We start from the raw sequence: 19765 nt of genomic DNA on the forward strand, positions 1-19765 counted from the left end.
TTCGTCTTTAAGGTGAAAATACGGAGGGTGACCTTCAACAGAAACAGCAGCATTCAAATAAACTGGTTGGTATCTTAATCTTTTCCAGTCTAACTGACCAATCAGAGCACTTTATTACTCACATTCACACACCTGAATTAAGTCAGCTGTTACCAAACACACACGCAGAGCCCAACTGACCATGGGATTCAAACCCACAACCTTCCTGCTAACCTGTGCACCGCTGTGCCCGTGGCCCAAGTCTGCATGAAGCATAAAAACATGAGCAGAGTCTGTGCGTTTGTGTGTGTGTGCGCGCGAGAGAGAGAGAGAGAGAGAGAGAGAGAGAGAGAGAGAGAGAGTGTGTGTGTTTGTTGGCTTCATAAAATAAAAGCTGAGCAGTTCTCTGCTGTCTTTTTTTTCATGGTCAGATCCGGCTGTCCTGGCCCTGTGCCGGTGCGGGTTCAAATAACGGTCCGTGTGTGAGAAGAAGCGCTTTGACTTGCAGGTCGGGTCAGATGATGCTGGGAGGGGCCGGTTGGACTGGTACCGGGACCGGACGCGCTGTGAATGTGACGGGTTCGGACAGCACCGACACCACCGGGCGGTGGAGGCTGATTGCTGCTGTTTCCGAGGAGGAGAAGAGGAGGAGGTGTGATTCTGCGGGGACTCTCCGCCTCCTTCTTCCCCACGTAGGGAGCGCGCTGCGCGGCTTGGAGAGGCGTGACGCACCCGAACCGCATCTCCAGGATGGCAGGTAGGTCTCCGCCGTGGCAGAGACTCAGTGAGAATAGCCCGGCTCGGCTCGGCCCGGCCCGGCTTGCAGTCTGAATGTGATCCCGGGTCTGCGGCTCTGTGTGTCCGCGGCCGCTATAAGAAGCGAGGCTCCTTCAGCCGTGCACCGGAGTCAGCGTCGTCCTCACGGTAAACTGGGCCGTGCCGGACCGGACTGGAGCGCGCCGGGGGAAGGGGGGGAAGGGGGGGGGGGGTTGCATATCAGCCCCGGACACGAACATGCGGAGCGGATGCAGCCTCCACCTCGCGGACTCGGCGGGCGGGTGGAGGCTGTTAGCATCTGTCCGATAATGGGGTCAGTCTGAGAGGAGGCCGAGCCGAGCCGAGCCAGACCGGCAGAGGAGTGAGTGTTCTGGAAACGGAGCCGAGCAGAGCACAAAAACCCGGACTGACAGAGAATATACCAACCTGTCACTTTATTAGGCACAGTTGTGAAAGCCGGTCAGACAAACAGCTGGAAGCCTTTTAATAATCACCGTCACGTATTTGTGGTTTCACTTATTGATCGATGGTTGATTTATTGACTGATTGATCATTTTTGAAGGTTCTTTATGCAAACACGTGAAATCCTTCAAACCGACATTTTCATGTTTTGCGCAAACAGAAAAATCCCTGCAGGTGGAGGCGCAGGTGGAGCCGAGCCTGAATCCTCCTGCTTCAGCCGCACACCCTCGTAGGCTCCGGGGTCTGGGACAGTGACCCATTTGTAATCGTGCTCTGCAGAGAAAGCAGAGCTCCCTTTTTGCTCGGTACTGAGGGGCTGTGAGGAGCAGCAGGGATCACGTGACACTGCGTGTAATCTCTTTATTAATATTACCTGAGAGCTGTCCTCAGCTCAGCCTGGTTACGATGAGCTGACTCACAGGGAAGTGTTGATGTTAAAGTTGAGACACGATCAGAAAGATGTGCAGATTAAAGCCCCGCTAGCCTTCATCACAAACCTGGACACTGAAGTAATGAGTCAGTGGTCCAGATGCTCCACCCGCAGGTTGAAGCAGGTCTTCATCATCTTCACAGAGAAAGTGTTTCAGGTTCAGAGTTAGACTGTAACCTAAGCCTAGATGTTCTGGGTTTATGTCCTCCACCCTTCCAGAATGAAGGATGTGAAGCTGCTGAAATCAGGTGACTCAGGTGTGAGGGTCCAGCAGCAGGTACATGTCTAACTGACCTTCTGATGGTGTGGCAGCCCTGATCCTGACCCCGCTCTGCATGCTGTCAGAAATGTCAGCTGTGATCTTCATTCAGACCTGAGCTGCTCTCGAAGCCTGCAGGACACACATTTTCTGACTGCTGTTTTATGCTACTCAGGTCCTCCTGAGGGGCCTTCGGCTCTTTGTAGCGGGACCGCACCGCCGGTCCTTTGAGGACGATGGACGCTGTGACCTCGCCAGGCCCCAGCTCCAGCACCAGGACCAGGATGGAACGCAGAACCTCGGCCTGCAGACAAACCCTAGGTGTGGTCCTGCTGGTGGCTGGCACATTGGTTTCCATGGTGACCTCAAGCTCACCTGCTGCAGGTAAACTTGCTAGGTGCTGTTAGCTGTTAATGTTGACCTCTGACCTCTGAGCCATCTGTACACAGCAGGAAATGAACATGGACTTCCTCAAAAGGACTGCAGTGCAGGAATCTTCTTCTGAGTCTCATTTTAGCTCCATATTGTCATCCTCCCACATTACTGACTCACGCACACACAGAGTCACATGACCTGCTGATGTCAGACTGTGGAGGTTTACACTGACATCAGCTGATCAGATGTAGGCAGCAGGAAGCTGCTTCATCACAAACAGCTCTCAGAGGTCAGCTGGTTGTGACTGTGTTGGTGTGATGTCACTTTTAGTCCTGAAACGTCACTCGACATTTCAGGACTTGTGTTAGAGATGACAGATTTGGGGAGTGTGTGTTTATTATAGCGCCCTCTGTGGATCACATGTTGCATTATGGATGTCAGATTTCAACCCATGGCTGTGTTTTAATTCAGACTGAAGATGAGTTTGTCCAACCTGATGAAGATGTAGAAACTTGTTTCAGTGCACTGAAAGAAAAACCACAAACATCACATGGTCATACATCCACAATGAAATGTAGCTCAATTCCCTGGGCTAATTTTTTATTCTCCACCTGCTCTTCTATAGAGCACCTGTGCCATGAGCCGTCAGAGCAACGCAGATGTGAAATAAAACAGATGTGAGAGCTCATCAAGCGCATAATGAACGCTTAGTGAATAAAAAACTGTAAATAAACAAAGTGAAGTGGGAAACCTGAGATGGTTTAAGCATGGGCAGAGGATGAAGATGGAGCTGCAAGGCAGGAGGGGAAAAGGAACACCTCAGAGGAGGTTCATGGATGTAGTGAAGGAGGATATGCTGAGTTGTCAGTGTGAGAGGAGGATGGTGGGAGATGGAGGCAGATGATCCACTTTGGCACCCCCTAATGGAAGCAGGTGAAAGAAGAATAAGGTTTACTGCTGAAGAGATTATCTATAATACTATCGTGTCATATTTGATTAGATTTATATTTTAGACTGCAAATCAGAAGGACCCAACGCTTTAAAATAAATGTGACGGAGAACAGAAGCAGATGTGCTGCCATAAAACACCTCAGCCACAGCTGTTCTGTGAGGGCACCTCAGAGTCAGGAATAACAGGAGATGTTTCTCAGAGCTGAGAGCAGTAAATACAGGAGCTCAGATAAATACAGGTTAGCAGTTAGCCTAGTGCATCAATCTGAAGAGATTCTTTATCATTACAAAATGATAAATATTTTCTGCATCTATCGATCTATCAGTCTGTCTGTCTGTGTGTGAGAGGGCGTCGTCTCCTGAATACCAATGACTCGTCTCTGTTCTGCATGTGATGCTGCCGCAAAGCACGGCGTCACCACGGCAACAAGGCCAAGACCAGATGAAAGAGACCCAGTCAAGGCTGTGTGTGTGTGTGTGTGTGTGTGTGTGTGTGTGTGTGTGTGTGTGCGTACGTCATAAAGACAAATGGTTTTAAAGAGACTACAAGGGAGGAAAAAGAGGAGTGTGTTTCTGCTGTGTGAATGAATGCTGTAAAGAAGCTGAACCAGCTCGGTCTCATTAAGGTGATCTGTGTTTGTGACGCTTTGTCATTTCAGAGTTTATCCTTTATTTTGTGCTGTGATCAGTTTCAAATCATAATTCAAAAATACTAATATGTTTGTAAAAACGAGTGTGCCACTGGCAGGTCAAAAGAAATGAAGTGCAAATACTTCATTACTGTACTTAGTCAAAGGAGCTTGCACTTACTCGTACTTACTTACAGATTTTAAGTATCTGCACTTTTTTTTTTCTGACGACCTTTTACTTTTACTCCCTACATTTTAAATAAGTATCTGAACTTTCTATTCCTTACATTTTCAAAACAGGCTCATTAGTTTTGGTTTACAACCCTTTCTTTGAGCTGCTGTATTTAACAGGGAGAGAAAAGAAAGCTTACATGTTTTTGCATCATGTTTGTACATGTGAAAATTATGTTTCTTCATATTGCGAATCATGCTGCTAAACAAACTGAGGTAGACTTAACTGAGTTATTTAAAGGCTGCATGAAAATCCTCTGCAAGTTAGTGCAGGGTAAGCAGGTTAGTTTGGTGAACTGTGATGGATTTAAAGTAGAAAACAATGATATAAACGATATAAAGACAGCATAAACAGTGTACTGTCAGTGTATGGAAATCAGCCAGAACAACTCATGAAACATCTGCTCACATCTGGTTGAATTCAGGTGTGTAAATCCGCAAAGAGCAGCAGGTCAGCTGATCACAGCCTCTACATTAAGAAAATCTACCGGAGCTCTCAGTAGAAAGTATTGTGAGTTTGATTTTTTTCCTCACACTGAGCCACTAAAACTGATTTTTTAGTGTTCCCCCACCTGCTGAATCCACTTTAACCTGTGACTGTAGTCATTTCCTGTTTAGAGCAAAGTCACCCTCTACAATGCAGGCACCAGAAAACAGATATATTTTTTATTTTCCTTCTTTTTTTTTCAGATTAAAGCTGACTGCAATTAGAATAAAAAACAGACTAAAGTTTGTATTCCCATCTACTGATAGTATTTTACCTTTATGTTAATATAGCACAAAGTTCAGTTAGATTTGCACAAAAATAGAAACGTCCTCCATAGATCTGCTTTTACTTTCTTACTTTTTACTTAGGTTTATTCAGGTCCCTCAGCTTTATTCGGGGTCCCTAGGTTCTTACCAGTCCTTAGGTTTATTCGGGTCTTCAGGGTCTTCAGATTTGTTCATGTTTATCAGTTTCTTTCAGGGTCCTTCAGGTTCATTCCCTCGTGTTTGGTAACAATCTGGTTATGGCACACGCTCACTCTTTAGGTATAATGTTGAGCTTTTAAATTCATGATTTCTGTCCTTCTGGCCCACAGTTGTGCTGGAATTCAACAGAACGACTGATTCTTCGTCACATCCGTCATCACCACCATCACCATCATCATCCTCCACCTCTTCTAGACCCTCACCTCCCAGCCACCCCTCAGACTCTGGATACCACAGTAACGGTGGTGGTGCAGGCTCAGCAGAGGACCCAGACTCTGGTGCTCAGGGGATCCACCTCCTCCTGAGACCTCCAGACCTCCTGTCCCCCAGTCTACCTCCACCACTCCCCCCACATAGCCAGCCCACCCTCACTCCTCCTCCCCCCTGGGAACAGGGGCCCTCGCTGGAAGAGGCCTGGGGATCTGGGGACTACCTGGAGACTCTGTCCTTCATGGTACCTGAAGGTGACGAGATGGCTCTCGCCACGCCACTGCCCAGCCACCCCTATGATGGGGACAATGGGGGGGACTGGGTCTCTTATGACACCTCCTTTCCTGCTCGCCCCACCCTCTCACTGTCATCCAAACTTCCCCTCTCCCCCTCCTCCTCAACCCCCAACATTCCCCTTCACACTCAGCCGGCCCATCCGGATGTCTTCCCCACCTGGGATGAGGACTATGACTTGGAGGACATGATCCCACTGGAGCCGACGGAATTGCTGCTGCCCGACATGAACAGCCTGGAGTACTACACAAACCTGTTGGCTCGGGAGAGGGAGAAGGAGAAGGAGAAGGAGAAGGAAAAGGTAAATGAGAACGACTCCAAACCTGTCCTTACACCTACAGCAACACACACCCACCATCCACCTTCTACCCCATCCTCGAGCCCCATTGCTCCTGTAGGATTGGAGCCTAAGCATCCCCCAAGACAGCCCACACCTCCCCTCACCCTTACACCTATCCTCACAGGTGAGGAGAAGACACCTGCTCCATCAGCCACCCCCAAGATCCCTTCCACCCCTACTGCTCTTGTTCCAAAACACAAAGACTATGTCTCGGTCCCAAGCAGGCACCCTTCCCGATCCCCGTCCAACACCACCAGCTGGGTGCCTCCCCCTCCGCCGCTGGGACCCCCCACCCGCCCTGAGAGGCCAGAGAGGCCCACAGTGGTCACTGAGATGCCAGAAAAGGCTCCTCCCACCAAGGCTGCAACCACTACTAAGGCTACCACGACAACAACCACCGCCATCATCACCACCACCCAAATCACAGCCATCAGCCTGACCAGAGCCCCTCCAGTCACCACACCCAGAGTGGCCCAGACACCACCCACCAGACAATACCTGTGCAATGTCACCAAGCCAGAAATGTACCTGGTCAGAGTAGGTAAGAGCCTTAGAAGGTCATGTGACCGTACCTCCAGGTGCTGCACATTTTCTGTCTAATCACTGATGTCTTCCATGTTTGTGTGCCCTGCAGTTAGCTCCAAAGGCTCGTCTGCTGGTTTCAGTCAGGTCCGAGATCTTCTGAAAAAAGACTTCAACCGCTCAGTGGAGCTGCAGGTACAAACAGAATCGCTGCTTCTCAGATCTGCATGATTCCGTCCTGCTGATGCTGACTGTGGTTTCCCCTCACAGTCAAGCTCCTGCTTCACAGACTTCACATGAAACAGGCTAATCCCAGCCTGCCCTCTAACGTTCTCGCTCTGAAGTGTTTGTTTTTAGCTCATTCGGCTGCAGTCACAAGAATCACTACTCTATCTGCAGTACTGGTCAGAATTTAGTCAAACACACAGACAATGATCGGCTAATATTTGTCTTTCTCACTGGATTTTCTTCCTCATTAGTTTGTCCAAAGCAACCAACCAATGACCAGAGACTCATCTCTGTGTGTTACTGAGTCACTGACGTTCTGGTTCATGCTTATGTGGAGTTTGCATTGTGCTGGGAGCCAGTCATTTATTAACTTTGTAATAGTGAACTCTGTTTCTAAGCTAATGTTAGCTTGTTGTTTACTGGGAGCAGAGGCTTCAAGACACTCGGACTATAAACCTGACATCCTTTAGATTTTAGTCTTTCACATAGAAATCAGTCCACAGACTGTTAGAGGCAGCAGGAGAAGGTCCAAGCTTTTAAATTACACAAAAATCAATAAAAACCATTTAATCCATGAAAATATGCTATCTGGTGCATACTTTTCTTTATGTTTTTAATGCCTTCTCTTTCATTTATTCATTTACTTTACTGAATCCTTATTAGATATTAAGCTAAACTTAAAAAATGTTAATAACTTTCCACTCTCCCCTGGTTGTTTCCTTTTCAGTTCCTAAGAACTCCATCCAGTTTTGCCTTTCGCGTTGTGTCGGGACCGCTGATCTTCACTGCCATGTCCGTCATCAATGCCCTCCGCCGACCGCCGCCACGCTTCGGCCCCATTCCCACAGTTTCACCACTGTACACCATACCTGACCTCAGGTATCAGATCCACTCTGTGCTGCAGTTTGTTCCCACTCATGTTGACATCCGAGTCTGCAACTTCAGTGAACGGGTGGAGAGAGGGCTCACCATGGCGTACGCAGAGACACGGAAGAGATTGCATGAGGGAGGGAACGCCACTGTACAGGTGAGTCTGCCTCGTGTGTGGTCACTATTTAAAGCTGTTCGCTTTTCTAATTTCTTTTACTTCTTCACACAGTTGCTGAACATCACCATAAGCGTGGCCCGGCCTGCGGTGGAGCAGAAGGTTCCCGTCGACATCATGTTTGCGGTGCGGGATGGCCGGGGCTACCTGACGGGGTCAGAGGTCAGTGAACACCTGAGGAAGCTCAGCCTGGTGGAGTTCAGCTTCTACGTGGGATTTCCTGCGCTGCAGATCGCTGAACGTATGAGACGATACACAAACCCATCACACGTCACAGTAAACATTAAACCGACAATATGTAAAGCGTTTTTATCAAACTTCTGTTAACAGCCTTTCACTACCCTGAGCTCAACACTTCACACCACCTGCGCTCCACCTGGGTCCGTACAGGTAAGAAACCCACTCTCTTTTTTTTACATTTTGGTATGATGTTTTTGTACTGTGTGGATGATGATATGTGTTAGCTTCGCTCTGACGAACTCCCCTTTGTGTGGTATCAGTCCTGCTGGGAGTTCAGGAGCAGCTGGTGGCCGAGAGAAGCTTTAAGGCTCGTCTGGAGAGACGTCTGGCTCTGCTGTTGGAGGAGGGACTGCAGGAAACCAGTAGGAGGCGCTGGAAGAGAGCCACAGCAGTGGGCAACAACAGTCTACAGGTACACACACAAGGCAATGATGGCTGATGTAATGCCACCAGAGAGAGGTGTGTGTACCTGTACAATGTGAATGTGCACTGAACCGGTTGTGTCTCAGGTGGTGCGGGTCTCCAGGCTGTCAGGGGCAGAGCGCCCTCTGGAGGTCTTTTATTTTGTGGAGGGTCCTGGTGGAGAGAGGGTCCCTGCTGAGGTGACCGCCGCCACTCTGAACCGTGTGGACCTTCAAAGGGCCGCCATTGTCCTTGGACACCGTGTGCAGAGACCGCTGGCCCAACGTGAGTCCAATGCTGAGTGTGTCCAAACTGCTTCTGATTGGTTCAGAAAGTGTCATATTGATAAAGTTTGATCTTTTTCATTCTGTTTCCAGCTGTGGAGACGATCTCTGTCCCTCCAGCTGAGACTCAGAGCAGCAGCATCTGGCTGATTGTCGGTGTTGTTGTCCCAGTCGTACTGGCCGTCTTCATCATCATCATTCTGTACTGGAAGCTCTGCGGTTCCGAGAAGCTTGAGTTCCAGCCGGACGCCATTAACACCATCCAGCAGAGGCAAAAGGTCAGAAGTCAACAAAAAGGACTTGCACTTTAAAATTAACAGGCGATGACATCTGGTGTTTTTCTGTCCTCTGTGTTCGCAATCTTAGGATTTTAGCCACCAACATGTTTTTGTTACCTTACTGACCCCTGACCCATATCCTCTGTCAGCTTCAGGCTCCCAGCGTTAAAGGCTTCGACTTTGCAAAGCTTCACCTGGGTCAGCACAGTAAGGATGACATCATGGTGATCCAGGAGTCCGGTCCACTTCCTGTACCAGTAAAGGAAGCCACGCCCTCTGATGGCGGAGACCTCAACACCCCCAAATCCAAAGGATCATCCACCAAGGTGTCGCGGCCGAGCCGCCGCAGGGGGAGGTTAGAAATATGTTGTGACTTATTAAACAAACTTGTTAAAAAAAAGTAGAATATAAACTTCACTGGCTCGTTGACACGATTACTTTTCATTCGGAGAAATCGTCGACATCGAACATTTTTACTGAAGTATCTCAAAATTGTTCTTAATCCAGCAGGGACTAGACAGTGAAACTTTTATGACTCACCTGTTGTGTCCATTGTCAGGCTCAGCCCATCAGACGGCGACTCGTTAGGAAGCGACCAATCGAGCGGCAGGGAGTCAGCAGAAGAAAGCACCCGACCTGTGGCCACACCCAGCGAGGGGAAACAGCACAGGAAGACACCCAAAAATGGTGAGAGCCACAGTGACATAATCAGCTTTAGTATTTGTAATGAATAGGCTATAAACAAAGGATGGAGGCTCTGCTCTGTTCAAACTTTGTCTTTTCTGTTTAATGCACTGCCTACTTGAAGGGAGGAGCAAAATGGGTATGTTACCATGCCAACACATTACCACCTTCTCACACACCGATCTCCAATCCACATTTCCTATCAACACGTGAAGCATTGCGATGCTGCAGAGACAGAGCTAATTATGTCTCCAAGAGCTCAACCTTTAAATTTACGGAATAAACAATAATAATAATTAATCTGTGACTGTGTCAAATCGATCCGTCTCCAGTAATCACAGTACCAGCGACAACAATACCTTAACTCATAAAGGGAAGAACAGGTCCTGGTTTATGAGGCGAGTCATCAGCAGTAAGCTAAATCTGAATACTGATCATCACTAAATGATGGAGCGAATTTTACTTTCCACTCTCACTTTATTAACTTCTCTTTTTTCTTATTCTTGTACACTTGGAATATACATGCTTGTTGTCTAAATGTTTATATTCAGACTTCTCTATAGTTTGAAGGTTATTTCTGGTAAAATAATTTCTCTGACAGTAACAAACACAACCCTGAGTAATGCTGAAGATCTGACCGCAGTTGTGGCTTAAGCATCGCTGCCTCCTGGATGTCCTCTGCATGTGACCTCTGACCTCTGTGCTGGGGGTCTTGGTCTGTCTGAGGGATTTCCTTCATTCTCTCTTTGTTTCTTCTGCTGCTTGTTCTGGGAAAATGTTTTTTTCTCCCACTTTTTCATCATTATCCTTATCATCGCCATCTTCATCTCCTTGTTGGTTTCTTGTCACTTTTTATCCTTCTGCAGTTACTGCAGCTCTGCACACATAAACACGTTTATTTCTGCTGTAAAGCTTTAACATGGAAGTCTATGGGACTGACCTACTCGCTCTGCAAGCTTTCAGTAGATGGTCACTGGTGAAATGCATCCTGGGAGTCTGAGCTTTCACTTCTCTGTTGGTCTTTAAGTCTCCTTTCACTTTTTTCTGTCCTCTGACCTCTCCTTCCACAGGTGCTCCATCAGGCAGCGGCCCGGACGAACTTCTGTCCTCGTCCTCCATCTTTGACCATGTGGACCGCCTGTCCCGCGGGTCGTCTGACGGCACCCGTCGTCAGGCCAACAAGGTGCAGCTCATCGCTATGCAGCCACGTCCGAGCCCACCGCAGCCACACGCCCCATCACAGCCAAGCCCCTCCCTCACTGAAAAGGTCAACACAGAGGTGAGTTGACAACAAAAATACATCCAGTCACAGCTTGCCATGAGGTCATCATCATTAACTGTAGTCAACCATATCTGTTCCTGCAGGTGGCGCTGCGGCACAAGTCAGAGATCGAGCATCACCGGAACAAACTGCGACAGCGTGCTAAGAGGCGGGGCCAGTGCGAGTTTCCCTCCATGGATGACATCATGGACGCATTTGGAGATGGTCCGGTTCAGAGTGAGGCGGCACAGCGACTCTACAGCTCTGCCCACGACCACATGGACTGCATCCTGCAGGCCGATGCTGCCTCACCCCCAACTCCCACCGACTCCAGAAAAAGGTCAGACCCTACCTTAGGTGAAAAAAGAATATTTCATTCTCCATGAACAGCTGCTTCTGTGTGACTAAAGCGAAAGGTGACTCAGTTCCCTCAAAGACAAACATCTTCTCTTCCACTTCCTTGACGCATGCTCAGTCACACAGGTAAGGAAATCCCAGAAAGTTGATTCTGTTCATCTGGACGTAGCATTATATTTGCATAATGACCAAAATTTGCAGCACTGATTTAATTGATTGTACAGTTTATAAGGTTGGGGGAACCTGCAGGCAGCAAAGACAGAAGAAGTGGATGATGATGAAATGTTTCTCTCACTGAAAACACCACATCCAGATGAATGGGACTGATGTCCTCAGAGGGTCTGAAGGACACATAGTCAATACTCTTGTCAGTCCTTCAGGGCTGGTGCATGTCTTTGATCCTGTAGGTAATATTCATGAACATGACCTCAAAGGGTAGCCCGGGTGAAGAAGGTGTGCATTTTGGGAATCTTAGCATTTTATCCCTGCTCTTTGCAAATGATGTAGGTCTTGGAGGCTGTGTGGACAATAGCTGATTTTTCTCTTTGGGCTCGAGGATAAAGGGGAAGGTGGTGCTTGAGATGGACTGGTGGATTGGTGCTCCATGCAGGAGTTGTACCGTACTGCTGCTGTGAGGTTAAGAAAGAGAGCTTAGCTCGAAGATGTCCGTTTCAGCCTAACACAGGAGGAGCTCAGAATCGAGCCGTGCTCCTTCTCAGTCTGATCAGTGCCTCCTGAGCACCTCCAGACATGCCCAGTTGGGAGGAGGCCCTGCAGGAGACCTCAAACTCTAGATAAATCATATTTAAGACATACCAACCGCATCCCTGTTAGCACCAAAGCTAAGCTCATTATTGTCCCATCTGTTTCCAGCCTGACTGTAAACTCTTGTGTTTTTTTGCCAGAGGGAGGCGCTCTCCTAGGAGTCGGCGGGCTCAGCCAGGACCTGGAAGTCTTCCTGACACAGACAGAGACCGGCTGCTCACCGATCAGAGCGCCACCTACAGGAAATACCCCGGACTCAACAACGTGGCCTACATGGTGAGGCAAACAAAATTTAACCATCAAATAAGCAAGGTAGGTGTGAGCTGGATATGTTGCCTGTTCTAAGCATTCACAGACACACATAATGTTTGAGTGTTTGGAGGTACACGGCTGATCTGATCTGTTACTGAAGGTGTCGTCAGCATGACGTGGACAGAGCTGTACACTGTTACTGAACTCTGAGTGACACAGGAAGTCTTTTTGAGCCCTGTGGACTTTTTTTGTAAGACAGCAGAGCGCTGACTTGATGTTCTACTTCATTTCCTACAGTCGGACCCCGACCTGCCCCCGGACCACGGCAGCCCCTCCCCCACTGACGAGGTCTTTGACCCTGCCCCGGCCCCGCCCCCCTACATGCCCCCCCAGCCCTCCATTGAAGAGGCCCGGCAGCAGATGCACTCTCTTCTGGATGACGCCTTCGCCCTGGTGTCGCCGTCCCCGCAGGGCAGCGCCGGGGTAAGCTCTGCCCTGCCCAGCCCCTCCCCTCAGAGCTGGCCCCCAAACCAGCAGTGGGGCTCTTACCCAGCAGCCCCCCCTCACAGCCCCTTCTCTGCAGTGAGTGTGTGGACCTGCAGATGAAGCAGATACTTCTGTCAGGAACTCATGCTCTGGTTTAATTCTCTTCTTTCTCTTCTTCCTGCAGAGATATGCAGAGCTGGGGATGTCCCCCACCTCAGTCCAGGGCCTCCTGCAGAGGTTAGTATCAGAATACAGAAGACTTGGTCTAGTCTGAGTACAAGGTCAGAACCAGAGCTCATTCTCTGTGTGTTTCTACAGGCAGGGGCTGAGCTCAGGAGGGTATGTGTCTACTGGAGATCAGCTGCAGGAGTCCATTTACTCCAACAGGGGGCAGTATGAGGACCCACCCTCCTCCTCTAGACCTCGACCTGTAGGAGGGAGCACAGGTACAGTCACAGCCATCAACAAATAACAGCTCACCGTGCTTTCAGTTTATATGACCTAACAGCAGGTATCTACTTTTCATGATGGGGGGTTCATAGAAGTCACTGCAGCTATAAACATGACCAGCCCCCTGCTGGGCAGTGACAGCACTGAGGATGGCCTCAGTGAGTCAATAAATACATTCAGTTCTGTAACTTTATGCCATGAAATATACAGATTAAAGTAAAATGAATGAATCAAATCTGAGTCTAAAATATTCTCCTCTTATTTTCACTTTCTGACATGTTTTAGATCCTGAACTTGTCTCAAACAGTCAAACTGTGCAGAGGTAATGCATAATACAGCTGACTGGTCGTGCGGTAGAGGCTGCCTTTTGGTGGTGCCATACACTACAACAAATATACAGCATTTCTAACAGTTTAGGAAAGAAAGAATTATCATTCTCTCAAGATTTCTGAAAAGAATCATATTGTGTGTGAATACCCAGAGACTGTAGATTAGGTTAGTTAATGTGGGACGAGGCATTTTTTCTCATGACTCTGACAATAAAGCCAAAGGTAAACCTGATACGTCCAAACCTCACATGACTGTGTCTGTATTCAGTTTGTTTCCACACAGGCTGATGATTTACTAATGTTGTATCTGCTGACTGGTTTCACTGACCTCCAGGTGCACAGCTCCATCACCTAACCCAGGTGGGTCTGTCCAGTCAGATTGGTGCATACCCTGGGGTGGGTCGCAGCATGTCGGGCCCCACTGGCTCTAGCTGGAATCAGCAGCACTCAGACCAGGACCTTTCCAGGCCGGGAGCCAGCAGAGAGAGCGTGAGTGGTGAAATTAGTAAAGAAAATAGCTCGGTGGTGCACAGGTGGAGCTGAAATGTCTCACCCTTTCTCCTTTCTTTTCACAGGTGATGTCCTTTCCTGAGTTCTCCTCTTCATCTGTTTTCCAGATGCCCAGCTCCTCATTGCGGGACCCGTCAGCTCCACCTCTCCTCCTTACCTCACCTACTCCAGAATATCCGCCTGAGGATGCATCACCATCCGCCCACACCTCCGCCTCTCTTATAAAGGCCATCAGGGAGGAGCTGCGACGTCTCGCACAGAAACAGGCGGCAGTGACCAGCTACCCGTAAACTGGTTTGGACCTCTTTGGATCAGGACTCAGCTGGTTTTGAAAGTTTTAAACCACATAGAACCTGAAAGGTCAAAGGGAAACCATGAAACTAACCAATTTACACTCTGGGCTCTGTTGAGCTAGTGTACATCTGTGCCGGTAAACCCAAAACAAGTCTGGACCACAATCCATGTCTGAAAACTTGGACGTCTCTCCTGGAGACCTCCGGTACTTTACAGGGTCCTGAACTGTCTGTCCGTCACTCTCAGCTCTGTTTCATTAGACATGAGTTTGACTTGTATTTTCCACTGAAGTGCTTCCTAAAGAGCATCATTAATGATCATCCTTCCTGAACCTCTTGATTCAGTCGTTACTTTTTAGACCTCTGGAGCAGCAATTCATTCCTGAACTTGTGGAGTAGATGGTCCTTGATGGTCTTCAACCCGATTGGCCTCTTGGTCTTCTGGAGTTTAGTCATTGGAGAGTTCATTCTGGCCTCCTGGAGTTCTTGAGGGTTTTGGTCCAGCCTAATATTGGGGGACAGTTGGAGCAGCTGCTTTTATTAAACCCAGTTCTAACTGCAAGATCAGTATTTGAGACCAGTCTAGAGTGAACTTTATGTTGACTGCACCAGCCAGCCTTAACTACGCCCGGTGGTAGCAAGCTCGTTTACTCGAACATGCACATGGCGATGGGTGTTGTGTAACAGCAAGCATTCTTGCTAACTGTTTACTTTTGGTGTTTTAGTGGTTAACACATTTACTTGGGAAACAAAAGGTCACTGGTTTAATTCTAGTTACTTGAGGAAGGGCCTTCATTGTAAACCTCTACCACATCAAACTTGTACAGCTGTTGTGACCCCCTGTGGTAAGAGAGCAGCTAAAAACAGCTTTTTTTAAAATTTAGATGAAAGTAAATTAAAAAAAAAAATACTACAAATAAGAAAATTGAAACATCATTAGTTATCTCAAAGACACACTGATCGCCAAGCAGTCTAACGTGATAGAACATGAGAAGCATGGCATTAGGACCTAAATAAGTCATTTTATTGACCGGGCATAGACAGAAGACCTCCTGGGTAAAACAAGGATATGGTCATGTAATTGTTGATGCTCATGAAGCACAAGTGTGATAAAGTGCAGCACCACTAAATGCTCGGTCATGAAGCAACTCAAACTTTAAGGCTTTCCAGTCAGTTCAAACAGATGAAGAGAGTCAACTCCTCGTCGTTGTATCTGTAACAGTCTGTCTAGCTTGCTTGTTGTAAAATTAATTTATTGCTCATAGAAAAAAATGCACAGTGGCTCCGTGCCTCAGAGGGTCCTGGTTTTGAGCTTGGGTCGGACCTGCTATGCAGTGGTTGTATGTTTTTGTTGTGCTGGTGAAGTTTTCTCTGGGAGCTCGGGTTTTCTCAGTGTTGATGAATGTACTAGGTCAGGTAGCTTATCTTGTTTCAAATCAGTCTGCTAAAAGAGTGTATAGTTCTCAACAATTTCATTTTCTGGTTTGAAGAACAGGCCAAGATTTGCAAGAAGACTTAAGGCTGAATGGTGCAACTACCAATACTTCTCAGGCCTGACTTAGAACATCAGGTTATGAATACCTTCTTAAGTTAGTGCAACCAACCTTTGGAGAAGAACTGCTCGTCTAGTCTTTCAGAACTTCATGATCGTTCCTGGAGTTCTAGAGTGAATGGATCTCCAGGGAATCTATCTGTTGGAACCTCTGCGAAGTGCTGTCCTTAATGGCCTTCTGGTGGTTCATCCTATTGGGGTAGATGGTTATTCTTGACCTTTTGAGTGGATATTTCCCTCTGGACCAATTCCTCCTAAAGTTCTGAAGTGGATTGATTCTCTGGACCTTCTGTGGTGCTAACTGTCAGCCTCATACCATCTTGTCATTAACCACTAATTGCCTTCCACACTCCCATCAGCCACGGTGGTCTGGTGTCTGTTCATAAACCATATCAATGAGGTCTTTGCACTGTCGACAGCTGGAGGTGCCGCACAGTTCCTGCTGCACGAGGATGCAAAATAAGAAAAATAATATTTATAGCTATCTATAAGAATGAATAAATATATGTAAAGAGATAGAATCCCAATGAGCACAATATTAATGTAAGAGTTATTACTGGAGTATTGAGATGTTACTTATTTTTTATTGCTTATATATGAAAGTATACTTTAAATGCTTTATTTTGATCAAAAAAAAGACCAAACTACTGTTCTATGGTTGTAATCCTCTTGTGTTTAAGCTCGCTGTAGATTTTGAGCTAGCATTTGTTTCTCTGTGGAAACGTTGCTTAGCGTAGCCGCTCGCGTGTTCATGTATCGGTGGCAATGAAAAAAAATTCAGCTAATGCATTGCTTTGGTATCGAGCTTTTTGTCGCTGATTTGTTGCATCCATCAGTCTGTGAGCAGAGCGCTATAGACAAGTGGGTAAAAAGTGTTTGTCAGAGAGGGGAACTAGTCATTCATCACCGCCGCAAGGTGGTTCTTCCTCAGAGGAGAGCTGCTTCATAAACTCACTGAGAGATGTCTCATCAGAGCTGCCTGATGATCCTGATGAAGGGAAAAGCAAATAGTGATAAGGTTTATATTTCCAGGACTCCAGGCTGATCCTTTGTCTCACATGTAGAACACGTCAGGAAGTGCTCATTTCAGCTGTACTCTTCAGTGATACTCTGAGTACACTGTGTGGTTCAGGTGAGGGATCTGCCCAGGAAATTTCCCATTATGTTAGCTTCATTGTTCTCACATGAACTACAGACTTCATGCCAGGACATTGCAGGTAAAGGTGATAATGTTTAACCTGCAGCTCTGTCGGGCGATTAAGAGCATAAATAACTTTTCTTTGTTCCAGCCTGTGGCTGAATCCTCACACTCCCCTGAAAGGTTCGCACCGTTTCATCAGGGGAGGAAAATAAGGTTTGTCATTACTGACCTTTTATACTATTGAATATTTATATTTTTATTATTGACCTTGTCCAGTGAGTGAAGTCTGCAGAACCTTCTGGAAGTTTGTAGAAGACCGCTTTGCAGACATGATTGTAGATCCAGAGAAATGTCTCCCCATGTGGACCTCCTGATATTGTCTCTGCATCTATTGTTTCAACCTTTAGTTTCATGTCCTGGCTGCATAGCTGAGCGGCTGGTTCCTCTCTTTGCTGATTGGCTGTCCTCTCTGTGGTGTGTTGGTGGTCGGTCACTCATGGTGAAGGTTTGTTTGCATCTGCTCTCTGCTCTTCTTCAGCATGTTCAACTAAGTTTGAGGCTTTAGCTATTTGTGGTGTTGCAGTTAATGTTTAGCATGCTGCCAAAAGATGTAAAAAAAAAGTGAAGAATCGTTCCACATCCAGTTAAGAGTGAGCAAAGAGTGATTCATGTCACAGTGCCATGAAAGCACCGTTCATCCAAGCACAGCCGGAAAAAACACACCATGAGAACCATCATGTTTTTGTTTTTTAGGAGATTTTTAAGTCTGAATGAAGATGCTTATGGATGGAGTGGATATGATGTTGAATAGAAACCTATTATATACGGAAAAGATTTTATCTGTGATTGTTCTGCTGAACAGACTCAAAGACAACACATTCGTCATGAACCAGAAACCAACTGCAGAACTCTTTACCTGCTACAGACGATCTGATTGGACCTAGCACCTGTCAGTCACGCTGTAGGACTCAGCAATGCCTACAGGATCAAATGGTGCTAATTCAACGACTCAAGGTGTCTGAAACGATCAGATCACCCCAAAAATGGAAAATAATCCTGCAGGTGTCCGAATAGCAAAGAAAAGTCTGACTTCTCAGCAAACTCTTCATAAACCTCTCCTGAATGTTTCTGTTTTCCAGAGACTCTGTTTTCTAGACCTGTGATCCTCAGTAAGAGTCCAGCAGATGAGCAGACGCTCAGAGGATGATTTTTCATGACAAAACTACTGATCAGCACTCTGAGACCTGCTGAAGTTTGCGGGGATCACGGTTGCTCCCCTCCCTGCAGGCCGAGCCGGTCCAGTTGCTGTCGTGGACAAAAAATACGAAACTGCGGAGGTATTGTACAGACGACACAGGAGCTGTAACTTTCCATTCCGACTTTATTCCTCTCCACACAACAACTGAACACATTGGCTGTGTCCCAATTCAGGGTCTGCACGCTTGAAGTACGCGCACTACGCGTACTACGTACGGTGCATACTATAAGTACGAGAAGTGCGGAAGTGAGAGGCTTGTGAAATGGGACGGTCTAGCCTTTGTCGCGCTGTTCAGGTTGCCTAGCAACCATGATACTAACCGCGAGAAACGTTACATACAGCTTTGTTTGACAGAAATGAAGGAGAAAAAATGTTTTGTTGGTCATTCATTTTTGCCATGACATCACTTTGATTAGTTGAGTATCTGAGGCTGAGACCACAGGACTGTAAAACATGATTGTTGGGCTTCATTTCTATACCGAACAGTTATTTCAAGAGTAGTTAGTAAATAACAATGCTAATGTTGTTCATGAGACTAAAATCATCTCACTGTGGTAATGTAAATATAATATGGCCAATATTATAGTTATTGTCAGATTATTATATATATATATATATATATATATATATATATATATATATATATATATATATATAAGGCTTTACAACTAAGTTAACGCTGAAAGTACAAACATCACTAATGTCACACAACTTTGCCACATGTGGCCAACAGTAATGCTTTAATGTTCTTCGTTATTAAACATTCGCACATAAATAAGTGACGTCATATTCAGTACTTACTTTTGACAGTTCACTCTTCGGCCGCTCCCTTCTGCCGTATTTTGCGGCAAATTATCCACACCCACCGCCGCGCTATGAATTGTGGGATATATAGGACCACGAAGCGTGCACCGGACCACGCTTGATATTTGGGGAAATTGACAGCGCATTTGGAGTATGCATTTGAAGTACACTTCGAATTGGGACAGCCGTCGTCGCGTGGTGGTGACGTAATCACACTTAAAATGTGTACTTCAAGCGTGCAGACCCTGAATTGGGACACAGCTATTGTGCCAAAAACCAGCAGAACCTTTCCTCCAGACCTTGGTGTGAGTAGAGCCCTCTGGTGGGCCACCACAAAACTGCAAAAACTGCTGCAGAGCAGATCAGCAGCTGTAGGTGGAGGTGATGGAGTCACGGCACAGAAAACATGTGGTCAGCTGATCATTAGCTTTAGTGGGGAGAACTTTGAAAACAGATCTTTGAGACAGATCATTTGACAAACAGATCTGGTGCAGACTGCAGCTGTCGGTGGATCTCCTTCAGAAGCTTTTAAAACAAACCTGCTGCTGCATTGGCACATTTTTTAAAACTTCTCAGTTTCAACTTTGTTCTGTTGTTTTTGAACAGAGTTTAAAGGATCTGATAATTATTTGTTTCAAAATTTTAAACCGATTCTATGTTTTAGCTGCTATTCCAGCTTTTCCTGTTATCTCAAACTGCCCGCTAAAATAAGAGC

At 46.8% G+C, this 19765-nt stretch overlaps 1 protein-coding gene across 4 annotated transcripts; it reads left to right on the forward strand.

The window, feature by feature from the left end:
- The first annotated feature begins 426 nt into the window (after positions 1-426).
- si:dkeyp-27e10.3 (UPF0606 protein KIAA1549) lies at positions 427-18866 on the forward strand. 4 transcript variants are annotated; one of them, XM_087830383.1, is made up of 21 exons: positions 427-736; positions 2083-2291; positions 5176-6450; positions 6544-6626; positions 7387-7686; positions 7759-7945; positions 8035-8094; positions 8205-8356; positions 8454-8631; positions 8724-8908; positions 9058-9263; positions 9468-9595; positions 9717-9731; positions 10663-10871; positions 10958-11193; positions 12116-12287; positions 12525-12809; positions 12898-12950; positions 13032-13159; positions 13827-13981; positions 14068-18866. In XM_087830383.1, exons 2-21 carry the CDS (start codon positions 2144-2146, stop codon positions 14290-14292), a joined length of 4380 nt encoding a protein of 1459 aa, XP_087686509.1. In that variant the 5' UTR covers positions 427-736; positions 2083-2143; the 3' UTR covers positions 14293-18866. The 4 variants fall into 4 exon arrangements, with proteins under 4 accessions (XP_087686509.1, XP_006781142.2, XP_006781144.2 ...); XM_006781079.3 differs by having other exon boundaries at positions 12525-12710; XM_006781081.3 differs by having other exon boundaries at positions 12116-12251; positions 12525-12710.
- The last annotated feature ends 899 nt before the right edge of the window (positions 18867-19765 follow it).

The sequence above is a fragment of the Neolamprologus brichardi genome, chromosome 17 (assembly GCF_056152115.1).
Source record: "Neolamprologus brichardi isolate AB-2024 chromosome 17, ASM5615211v1, whole genome shotgun sequence".
NCBI lineage: Eukaryota > Metazoa > Chordata > Actinopteri > Cichliformes > Cichlidae > Neolamprologus > Neolamprologus brichardi.